Here is an 11,780-nt window from a genome sequence, read left to right on the forward strand (position 1 = left end):
CTCCTGCAAGAACAGCAAAGTTCTAAGCACTTAGCCACAAAGAGTCCCATCAATATATGTTTGATTTTGTCAACAACATATTTCCATCCTTTATTTCATTGCTTAATGATTTAATAATAATAATAATAATAATAATAATTCCTGTAAAGACGATAAAGAGGAGCACGCCAGCATTTTAAAAAAAATTAATATGGAAACCAAAAATTTCAGAAGATTTATAGCACGTATGGTTTTAGTAAAGAGGTTAGAGTCGAGATGGAATATTATTCTTGAAACACAATTTATTACAGAAAATAGCTTCTTCCTATTTATTACCGTTTTTACCTGATAGTGATCAACGTTTAAACCGGAAGTAATTGATTTATACCATTTCTGGTTTGAACAAAGTGTTAAGAGAGAATAAGTGAACTATTCTTAGAGCGCTAAGTCGAATCTAAGGAAATCGCTTCTCGCTTTTTTATCGATTTTCCTATGTGTAGATTAATATTGAAACCGGAAGTCGTGCTGGAATTTTACCACTTCCGGTTTTAATACAGTATTAAGGATGGACATGGAAATTACTCTTGGAACGGTTAATCGATTGAAGAAACCCCTTCTCGCTATCTATTACGGCTTTCACTCTATAATGGCAACGTTAAAACCGGAAATGGTTGATTTCTACCACGTTCCGTTCATCAATTGCCTCCATTAACTAACTTGGACCAGATACCATAATAGCTCAACATATCTGTTGCTAAAACAGAATATAAAAAATTGGAATTTGTTCAAGATTTATCGTGGGAGTAACGGACGGACGTAAAGTTCCGGTACGTGATAATAATAATAATAATAATAATAATAATAATAATAATAATAATAATAGAATATCCGGAAGTGATTGATTTGGCATTAGAGGTGGCTGAAAACCTAATGATTAATATAAGTGACTAATATCAAAATAACAAAATATAATAAACGACTAGGCAATGTTGGGTTTAGCACTAGACCCGGGATTGGGGCGCACTTTGAACGAAAATTTAATAAGCAAGACGAAGAAAAGTGCAAAAGTTGAATAATAATAATAACAATAATAACTGAAGTCAAATCAAACAGTCTCAAAATAATAATTGATTTAGTAAGTCTATTGGCTTCAATCATTGGTCGTCGAAGATAAATGGAATTTTAACGTTGTACTTACAGTAGACAGATCGAAGAGTCGGTTGAGTATGGTGCACTGCACTTCCTCCGCACCCCTTCTGCGGATGTGCCCCTCAACACCTTGTCATAATATCAGTCTAGATAAATTTCAACAATCCGATTATTTTATTCATCTTAATGAAGTTCTTAGTGTTTGAATTATAAACAATTACAGATGAAAATTCAGAACGAATTTCTTTTATTATTGTACCAACGCATATTGTAAAACTCAAACTCATCATTCTCTGTAACTTTATTTAAAACAACAAAAAAGACCAAGAATTTGTAGAAATTGAAGTCTTCTTTCACAGCATATGCAAAATTAAAATTCAATAAAATTTATACAAATACGAAATAAAGGTATGCATAAAATAAGCTTCTCTTATCACTATTATTGTCTACTGTGTTAAAAATTTCCGCTTTTGGGAAGCGGTGAAAGACCCGCGACTAAATCAAGCGTACATGTTTCGTTTATATATATATATATATATTCACAATCCCTGCAGTGTCCCCATTCGAAAGCCACAATTTAAAGTAATGTTTTCCTCGAGTGATGGACACAGAGTTGCTCAATATAGTTGCGCAAGAGCGGTCAGTGACGGCAACTGAAGTTGTTTCGTGGTGCTCCACAGCCACGTGCCACTCAGTGTCTTGGTGTGAAAATGACATTAGGGACACCTGGTATAAGTTCGGTGAAGAAATTGACGTAAACCTACTAACAAATCAATCAAAAACTAACCTGGGCTGGTTCAGCTGTGAAGGTATTCTCCAACTAACCTAGAAGTCAGTATAGGGACTACTATTTCTCCAAAGGCCAGAGCACAAGAAATTATTCACACTCAAATTTAACATTCACCTTCGAAATTTATTACTCTCCTCTCCAATTGGAATTCTGTTCTCCAAATTTATAACTTTGCCCCCTCACTAAATTTTCCTTTCCCCAAATTTACCCAGATTTTGTAAATGAACAACCGGGACACCAATCTCAGGCTATATATAAGGTCAGGGTTCCTACTCATTTGGTCAGAATCAATTAATTACCTGTGGTTTTCAGGTTACTCACAATTTTCCACTTCATTCTATACACAGTTAACACAAATGAAGCCAAACAAGGGATGTATAAAAATGTAAAAATAACATAAGAAGAGCTGCTTGTCGTCCCTTATTCCAAATTCCGATTTATTGTGTTCAACATGTCCTAAATATTGGGCCAATTACGACGCACCCTTCCATTTATGATTGAAGAGTGTTGTGTGATAGAATTTATTTGTTCAGAGAAAAAAGTCAGCCTACGTACTGTGTGTATTTTAGACAAGTGATGCTATCATAAGTGTTTACTAGCTGGCTACCTTGTTTGTTGATTGAAGTAGTCGATGGTGCTGCCCTCTGCGATCTTTCGTGGTTGTGTAGCAAACATCCCCTCTTTAATTGGAAGAACCATGTAAGGAGCGAATGACTACATTTATATTTCTTAGTAGTCACTTTATCATATAGAGGATGTTATTATCAGATATTATTATTTTGTGCTTCGATACAAAGTTCGTATTGTGTGAAATTAAACTAAAATGAAAATTGAAAGGAATTTGCGTAATGAAGAACAACAAAAATTTTGTGGCGGAAAAGTTATATCAAACCAGTTGCACAAGAAAAGAGTATATTTAAATTGGACTACCTAATTGTTAACTTAGCTGAACTTTGGTATGTATGTTTTCCGTTATTCTTTGCATGGAGAAGAACACTGATTTTACTTTTGGGTAAAAATTTTCTACAAATGAGAACATGCTCTAGAGACTTTAACCCTTTGGGTTACTTATGATACAATTTGTACCATATGAGTGTTTCATGGTACATTGCGTTATAACTCTCCTATTTGAGGTTTTTCGTCCGTTTTTTTTTTTTTTTTTGTTTTGTTTTTCAAGTCCAGAGGCATTGTAGAAGACCTTACGTATGGTTTCACACCTTCCTGCGTCAAGACATAGAAGGTGATGACGTCATAATTCTAAAATATATATTTTCTTTTATTAAGCCTATGTTTATTATTTTTTGGCGGGCTTATTTTTGCACGTACAAGATTGACATTTTGCATAAACATTCAGTCCACTGAGTAGTATTTACCAGATTTTTTCCAGATTTATGCGTTAGAACAGGTGGGATCCAGAGGGGCAAAAAGTTGAAAAAATGGATATTTTTACCAAAAATCCCTTTCTTCTGGATTTTCCTGCCTTAGATACATGATGGAGACAAGTGAGTCATACCATCTGAAAGGCAGTTGTATTCTGAAGAGAATGATGGGCGAAACATGACCCTAGAGTAATTAGTGATATCTCAGGGAATTTTTACAAAATATCTTTTTGTATACGGGAATATGGTACATTGTCGGAATATATATTTTTTGGCGGGCTTACTTTTGCTCCTAGAAAATTGAAATTGTGCATAAACATTCACACCACCTAGTAGTATTTATCAGATTCTTTTCAGATCTGCGTTAAAACAGTTGGTCCAGAAAGGCTAAAAGTTGAAAAAGGGATATTTAGACCAAAAAATCCCTTTTCTCGAACTTTTCCCGCCTTAGATACACGGTGGAGACACTTGAGTTATACCGTCTGAAAGGCAGTTCTATTCTGAAGAAAATGATGGGCAAAACATGACCCTAGGGTAATTAGGGATGTGTCAGGTAATTTTTATCAAAATATACTTCTGTATATGGGAATATGGGACATTGTCGGTATATATATACTTTTGGCGGGCTTATTTTTGCACCTAGAAGATTGAAATTGTGCACAAACATTCAGTCCACCGAGTAGTATTTATCATATTATTTTCAGATTTCTGCGTTAAAGCAGGGGGGTCCAGAGGGGCTAAAAGTTGAAAAGGGATATTTAGACCAAAAAATCCCATTTTTCGGGATTTTCCCGCCTTAGATACATGATGGAGACATGTGAATGTTACCGCCAGAAAGGCAGTTCTATTCTGAAGGGAATGATTGGCGAATTATTGTCCTAGGGTAAATAGAGATGTCTCAAGAAATTTTTTATCTGAGATCATGAAGTTTTGCGGTAATTTGGGGCATTGTGGGAATTCTTGATAAAATTTCTCCCGCCCTTAGTATTCAAGATAAAAACTTTGAATTTGGCACACACATTCAGTATACCAAGTACTATTTATCAGATTTTTTTAGATCTCTACGTTCACACAGGGCCGTTCCAGAGGGGCCCAAACTGTGAAAGAATTTCCCCCCGAAATTTTCCCTTTGACATCATTTTCCCTTTCCTGGTATATGGAATGCAACTGGTACCATTTGAAAGGCAGCTCCATTCTGAAGAGAATAAGGTATGAACCATGATCCTAAGATAAATAGTGACGATGCAGTAGCTGCTTGACTGAAAGTCTAAAAAATACCCTTCAAAACCCAGGTACCCGAAAGGGATATAGAATTACCCATTATTATTATATTCTCGCGGATAGTCTAATTTGTTTGAAAGTGAAACTCAATCTATATTTTATTCTGTTATCAAAAACTAAAAGAAATTATTTGGTTAGAATTTATTGTTTTCCTGTTTCTGAAATATTTAAATAAAATTTGATATTTTCGTTTAGTTGAAAAAAAATCACATGTTTGCTTTTGCAACTAGTCCTTCTCAGAATACACCACTAAACATCTTATCCGAGCGGTTCTTTAAAAAAATTCATAAGAACCTGCAGAGATACTATTTTTTTCTGTTGTGTCATCGCCTGAGTCAGAAACACTATCTTAAAAGAAATACAAATTTAATATTTAGCAACAAAGAAAATACATTTACGATAAATTCAGAACGATAAACAAAAAGTGAAGTCTTTAAAGTTATACAGAGGCTCTCCAAAAGTTTGGCAGAAATAAATCCAGTATCAAAATTAAACAAGATACAGACCTTTATGTGTTTTACTGCCATTTAATGTGCTAGAGTAAGTTGTTAAGGAACTTTACCCTGGAAATTACTGAAAATATGACTTCACTCTACACCGAGAAAGAAATTAATTTCATTTCACTTGCAAAGGTATGTATACTGGATAAAACGCTTGATTGCATAATTCATTAGAATACAGCATACAAGGCGAAATAGTTTAAATGTGGTTAACCCTGGATTACAAACCATTCCTAAATTTTACGAAACAACATGTCCAAAATTATTGAATTCGCTGAACCGCGAACGCGCGGCCGTTCTCCTCCCCAATACCTTTCTAGATCTTACAGCAGAGGCTAGTTTTGCTTTCACAGCCGTGTCAGTCGGTTATATCATGCATATTTTCAAGGTCTAGTCGTAATTTTTACGAAAGGTTTGTAACGATGTTTTTTTTTTTCACAAATTTTGACAAACCTACTTTCTTGTTTTTAACATTAAATGAGTGTTTTTGGATTATAAACAATGAAGAGTTGTATCATAGTATTATAACTATTTCTTGTCTTCGTTGGTGGAGAAACTATGGGAGACAGTGAGGAAGAACGTGAAAATAATCAAATAAAAAGGTTGTTGGATGAGATCTTCTGATGAAGACTCTAGTGATATTGCAAGGACCACGGTGGCTCAGTGGTAAATCGGTCACTTTTGGTGCTTGGAGTCCCGGGTTCGGTCCCAGCCCTCGCCAAGTGAACTTTGTGTTGGACAAACACCGTGTGCGTGGGTTTTCTCGGGGTTCTCCCGTTTCCTCTCACTTTCTTCATTCCACCATTTCATTCATTACTCATCATAACCGTCTCCTTTAGCCAAACCGGCATAATCATGGGATGTAAAACTCAAATATTTCATTTCATTCCATTTTCTAGTGATATTGCTAATGAGGCGCATCCCCATCACTAATCCTATGTCAAACCTGCCACAAGAAATAAGAAAATCTTGCTTTTAGTGACCGTCAGGAAAAAGGAGAATGACAACACACTTGTGTAAGCACTGGAGGAAGACGATTTGTGCTGAAAATAAAGCTGCGTGTTGCGCGGTGAGTAACGAGGAAAAATGAAAAAGTTTGGAATGACAACTTTCAAGTTTGCACCTAATTCCTTTTTTCGAAGTTGATATGCAAAGTGCTACGATTTTTAGTTGCCTTGGTCCTTTTACTTTAGTTATCTATTATTGTAATATCTATAAAACAATTTTCCGACATAAATGTAATTATTTCTTAATGACGTCATATTTACAATTCAAGTATACAACTAGCAACTCCTACATGTAGGCCTACTTGTTCAATAAAGTATTCCAAAGGAATCCAATATTATTGCCGATATAATTCTATAAACAAGCGCATTTTGAGGTTTAAAAATAACAATGCAGACAGAAATAACAAAAAGACTAAAATTGAGTCGTAAAATTTACGAATGGTTTGTAACCACGTAGGCACAAAATAAGGTTTGTAATCCAGGGTTAAAATGCACCGACTGAGAGCTGTATCGCTATTGTTGATTAAAGTTCAAACAATGAAGCTGTTCTGCGCTGCCGATTGAAGTATAAAATAACTAGTAGCTAAAGCCAATCACCGGGGAAAAGACTTCCTTCTCTATTGAAAGTGATATTCAAGAAAATATACGCCCCTTTTGTATATTTTTTTAAAATTATTTTTTCCCTCTGGAAATTAAAAAAAAAATCATAAGACGAAAAATGGATATGATTTTCAAACTCCTTGTTTCCTTCGTCAAATTAATTAGCTATACAAATCTTCCGAACACCTTACGTTTTTAGCTAAAACATAATAGTCCTTGCAGGTTGATTCTTTTTTTTCTGAACTGAAGAACGAAAACCGAGACAAACAAACTTCACCAGTTTGATCAGTCAATTTCAATGAAAATACTATGTTCTCGAAAATGTTTTCATTAACGTATTCAGTTCCCCAAAACCGCCTGTGGGAACTCGTCTTGACAACAATTTCATAGAATAAGAACGATGTTATGGTTAGCAATGTTTAAATAGAAATCTTCTACAGTTCACGTAGAGGCCTTCCTCTTGTATATGGGTGTAGTTAATAAAAGAAAATCTAAAATACCATTTAGAATGCCTTACTAGACAGAGTGCATGATAGATATTTAAATATTTGTAGGCCTATAGTTTAAATGATGGTAATAGATGGCAACAGATGGCAGCACACATTCATACTACAGTCTATGGTTGGATCTCATTAAAATTATAGAAAATTTATCAAAATTTTTTAGCACTAAATTTCTTGTAAAAGACGTATTTAAACAATTTAGTCAAACTAGACATATATCAAAACACTTATATCAGCTAAGTCTGAAATTTCAAATTTTCATCATGAAGAGATTGAAGTACTTGGATTGGGGTTCGAACAAGGGTCTGTGAAGATTCGGCACATCTATCCATCTTTGCACTAGTACTCATCATTGTGGTTCCAGAGGCTCATCTGTGCTCATTAGTTCTGAGTTGCCACAGAACAGAAGATAACCCTGCATTTGTCTCTACTAACCATCTTCCCTGTGTGTTGTCTTGTCTAATTGCACTGCATTCATCTATCATCTCATTATCCCGTGGATGAACTCCTAGCTCCATTTTCTAGCCGATTATAGACCTAAATGATGCCCTCCATATTTGAAGAGTCCGATATATGCAATGGATGCCCTGAATAAATAAAGAAATAAAAGAAATAAAGAATGTGAAAACCCAACTATATTAATCAATGCAAACCCCCCCCCCAAAAAAAAATGCACTGAAAAATAAATAAATAAATAAATAAAAATAAATCACTTAGCCCTCACCTTCTCTCACCTATCCCTTAGCTTTTCCTTCATGCCCTTCCCGAAGAAAGGGTGTACCCCTTGACCGGTTTAACCTTGTAAAAAAAAAAAAAAATAAAAAAAAAAAATAAAAAAAAAAAAAAAAAAAATCTGTGAAGATACACTATCGCCAAGTAAACTTTTACTAATTTCGGAAAGTTTTAGATGATTTATTTTTAGAGAAGCAAATTATGGGTGATTTATACCCTTGCTTCATTTTCCTGATTTTTAATAGTGATGGGAAATTTCGTTCTTTTCATTCTATTGATCTGAATTGTTGGTTAAAAAGAACGAATCTTTTCGACCTTTTCATTTCTGATCGATTTCTGTAGTTTGCTTCTTTCTTTCACCCATCTCATTCAATTTGCAATTCCATTCCGCGCATAGTTTGGTCTCGGAAATGGTCGTACTTCCTCGGTCTGTCCAACCATAAACACACACACATAGTTTTCTGTGATTTTTGTATGTGTTAGTGCGCGTGTGAGAAAGACAGAAGGAGAAGATTATATTTCTCGTCACAAACACCTAGCATCCCTCCTATTCTTTCTACTTTTCGCTTCGCGCGAAACTGAGATACGATGGGAAACAAATATGTTCTTGATGTTTGAGAGATGAGAAGCAGAAAATGGCTGGATGAACGGGGGTCACAGTCAGAAATGGGCTACAGAAGAAGCACGAAGGACAGATATACTCCACTCATGTTTTTGGAGCTCCTTCGTGGCTAAGCGGTTAGCGTACCCGCCTTTGGCGTGGGAGACCCGGGTTCGATTCCCGGCGGGAGCTCATGTGGTTCGGATTCCACGTTAATCAGTAGGTCCACGTCTCATATAGCCTCGCTGCTGAACGGGACGTAAAATTCAAAATCACCTCACCTCTACTCATGTTTCATGTTCTTTCATTCGGAAATCAGTTCTTTTTGTCATTCAGCATTTTCCACCATCTGGGTGACTTTCCGAAAATCGGTTCGCCTTCCACAGAACCAATCTTGTTCCAGCCAAATGAATCCAGTTCTCTTCTGAGGTCATTTTAGGAGGAAACTGCTGTGCTACTTTTTCTTTCGGAATACCGTAAATACAGCTTGATAATAAAAAATACAATGTAAATCTGAAATTCTCTCTCTCTTCTTCTTCTTCTTCTTTCTTTAAATGAAAAATCTACTATTTCAGTTATCACAAATTTTACTAGTTGCACACTGATAATGGTACAAATTTTGTCTTTATCATGATTGGTTTATTAATATATTTATTTTTACTTATTTATTACTAGGCTACCAGACCTCAGGCTATTTTACACTGGAGCGATCAGCAAGGATAACAACACTGAGATAGGAAGCCCAAAGTAGACGACCACGGCCTGTAGGTTAAGGTACCATTCTGGCATCTGCTTGGTGAAACTGAGGAAAACCCTGGAAAGTCTCAGTCAGGATGGCCGAACTCCGGATTCGAACCGAGGACCTCCTGATTCAAAGCAAAAACGCTAACTGCTAGCCTAATTGAAAAAAAATATATTCACAACAATAGAAGAAAAGGTACACTTATTAATCCTAACTGATATTTGTTTCTTTCTTGCCATAATAAATACATCATATTGTAAATGCCGTCTCACGTGATTATTAATTTTATGAAGCAAGAGAAGATATGAAAGGAGGCAGCCCCAGCCAATATTTGGGGGACTATCTCGGTATTAACTTGGTGGGGTGAGGAAAATTCCAGCGACGTGTATCTAATCCATAACCACGGGCGTCGTTAACGAGGGCGTCGGGGTGGTCATGATCCGGCTTTTTTTTTTTTTTTTTTTTTTTTTTTTTTTTTGCAAATGTACAGTATGCCCACCCAACACAAGTACATACTGATCATGTGTAAAGAATGTTCCTCGAGGTACATTGGAATGTACATGATAGGTACGTGAATAGAGCAATCATGTGAAATACACATGTAAGGAATAAGGTTACTTCCGCCCAAAAGTACGTGCATGACACATACCGAGGAATGTATCTATTATGTGTATATCACGTACCGTGTATGTACTTGACACATTTACTTGGCATTGGCATGTGCCAGGAATGTACTAGGCATGTCAGTAATGTTCCTTAGGGCAGTGCTATGCAACTGGGGGTGCGAGTACTTAAATACTAAAACCTTATCGCTTTATTTTTACGTTCGAATTTAGAAGCTTGTACTTTTAAAAAAAGCCAAGCAACTAACTGAAAATATATGCCCTCCTCCGGCATCTGTGTGGCAATTTAACTATCTATTAAAATACTACAGTAACATTTACGAGCGACATAACATATAACATAACATAAAGCTTTTTCATTCCCGTCGTGCGACGGGCGGGCCGTAGACGGTTACGCCGTCTCTGTGGCCAGAGTAATGACTAAACTATTGAAGCCAGATAAGATGGATGGTGAATAGGATGTGATGAAAGCCGGAGGAGGATGTTATTCAGCCTTTATTGTCAGCGACGGTGGATAAGTAAGCATGTGTGTAAGTGTCAATTATAAATTATGTGGGATAGACGGATGGATGGCTATGATAGATTCGGCGGTCCGGGTTATAATCAGCCGTCTGCGCCTCTCTTTCATAGATAGCCAGGAGATGATCCAGAGGAGGATATGCACGGCGAGGAAGTGCAGGTGCCTGGTCCAGAAGTTCGGCAAGAATTGGATGGTTATTATTGATATGCTGGGTGATATAGCGGGTCCGGAGGCGATAAATGTGGTTTAGAAGTAACGGCATGGATGTTTGCTGGTAAACAAGTGCGGTGGGTGTGCGAACTGGTAGTGAATAGGCAATGCGAATGGCGCGGCGTTCCAGAACTTGGAGGCGATCATAATAGAATTTACAGGCGGATAGCCAGGCTAGATGGCCGTAGGTGATTACAGGACGAACAAACACCTTATAGGTATAGAGTAGGAGTTCGGAATCTAAGCCCCATGTAGTGCCCTTCAACCGACTCAGTAGATATAAACGCTGGCGGACGGTTTGCTCCAATGTGCGAAGGTGGAATCGCCACGTCAGATGGCTGTCAAAATGCACACCCAGGTATTTCAGGCTATTGCGTAGAGGTATAGTGGAGTCAAAGACGGTGATATGGAGGCGGTCCGGATTTCGTGTGGGGCAATATTTGTTTTTATTTGGCCCGAAGAGCGTCATCTGGGTTTTGGTTGGATTGATCTTTAGTTTCCACTTTAAGCACCAGGCGATGAGACTATCTATGGCTGTTTGTAAATGAATAGAGATGCGGTCCACCGATGACCCCAATGCAAGATAAGCGGTGTCATCTGCGTATTGAAGCGCATGCACCGGTGGTGGTGGGATCGGCATATCTGAAACATATAATATCGAGCTCTAACCTATAATCTTAGCATTCAAACCTTTGATTTACGGTTATTTGTGATTTCACGTTTATAACAAAGACAAATATTTTTAAAAGAGTGTAGTTTAAACAAATTACTGAAATAAATATTTTTCACAAAGTTTATCCTTTTAAATTATTGTTCAAAGGCCTTTGCCTTTAGTAAGCCTTCTCCGAAATACATGCAAATGAATTGTGCTGCCATCTTTGGAGCTCTTTTAAAATACACATATATGTTTCTCGACAATGAGATCTCAGAAACTACAGGCTCTAGAAAGATGACGTTTTCACTGATCGATTGCAAATTTCATGTAGATTGTCCAGTTCTAATTGGATATTTAACAAACATGGGCACTATTTCTTTAGTACATTTTTACGGGTACATTGGAAGTGTTGAAATTTCAAAAAAATAAAATAAAACATCACATCCTAATCATTACACATTCCAACACCACACTGTTGTATATAGCGGTTGTATATGTCTCCGGCATTA

General features: G+C 36.6%; 1 protein-coding gene across 1 annotated transcript in view; it reads left to right on the plus strand.

Annotated features, from left to right (window-relative positions):
* The window catches only part of LOC145669623 (uncharacterized), a 52,055-nt gene extending 42,353 nt beyond the window's left edge, over positions 1-9,702 (plus strand). Inside the window, exon 2 of the mRNA XM_081737859.1 lies at positions 9,197-9,702. Within this exon, the coding sequence (XP_081593985.1) occupies positions 9,197-9,272 (76 nt within the window). The 3' untranslated portion in view covers positions 9,273-9,702. The remainder of the gene's footprint in view (positions 1-9,196) is intronic.
* Positions 9,703-11,780: the final 2,078 nt, after the last annotated feature.

This window comes from Thermobia domestica, chromosome 14, assembly GCF_964235325.1.
Source record: "Thermobia domestica chromosome 14, izTheDome1.hap1.1, whole genome shotgun sequence".
Classification (NCBI taxonomy): Eukaryota; Metazoa; Arthropoda; class Insecta; order Zygentoma; family Lepismatidae; genus Thermobia; species Thermobia domestica.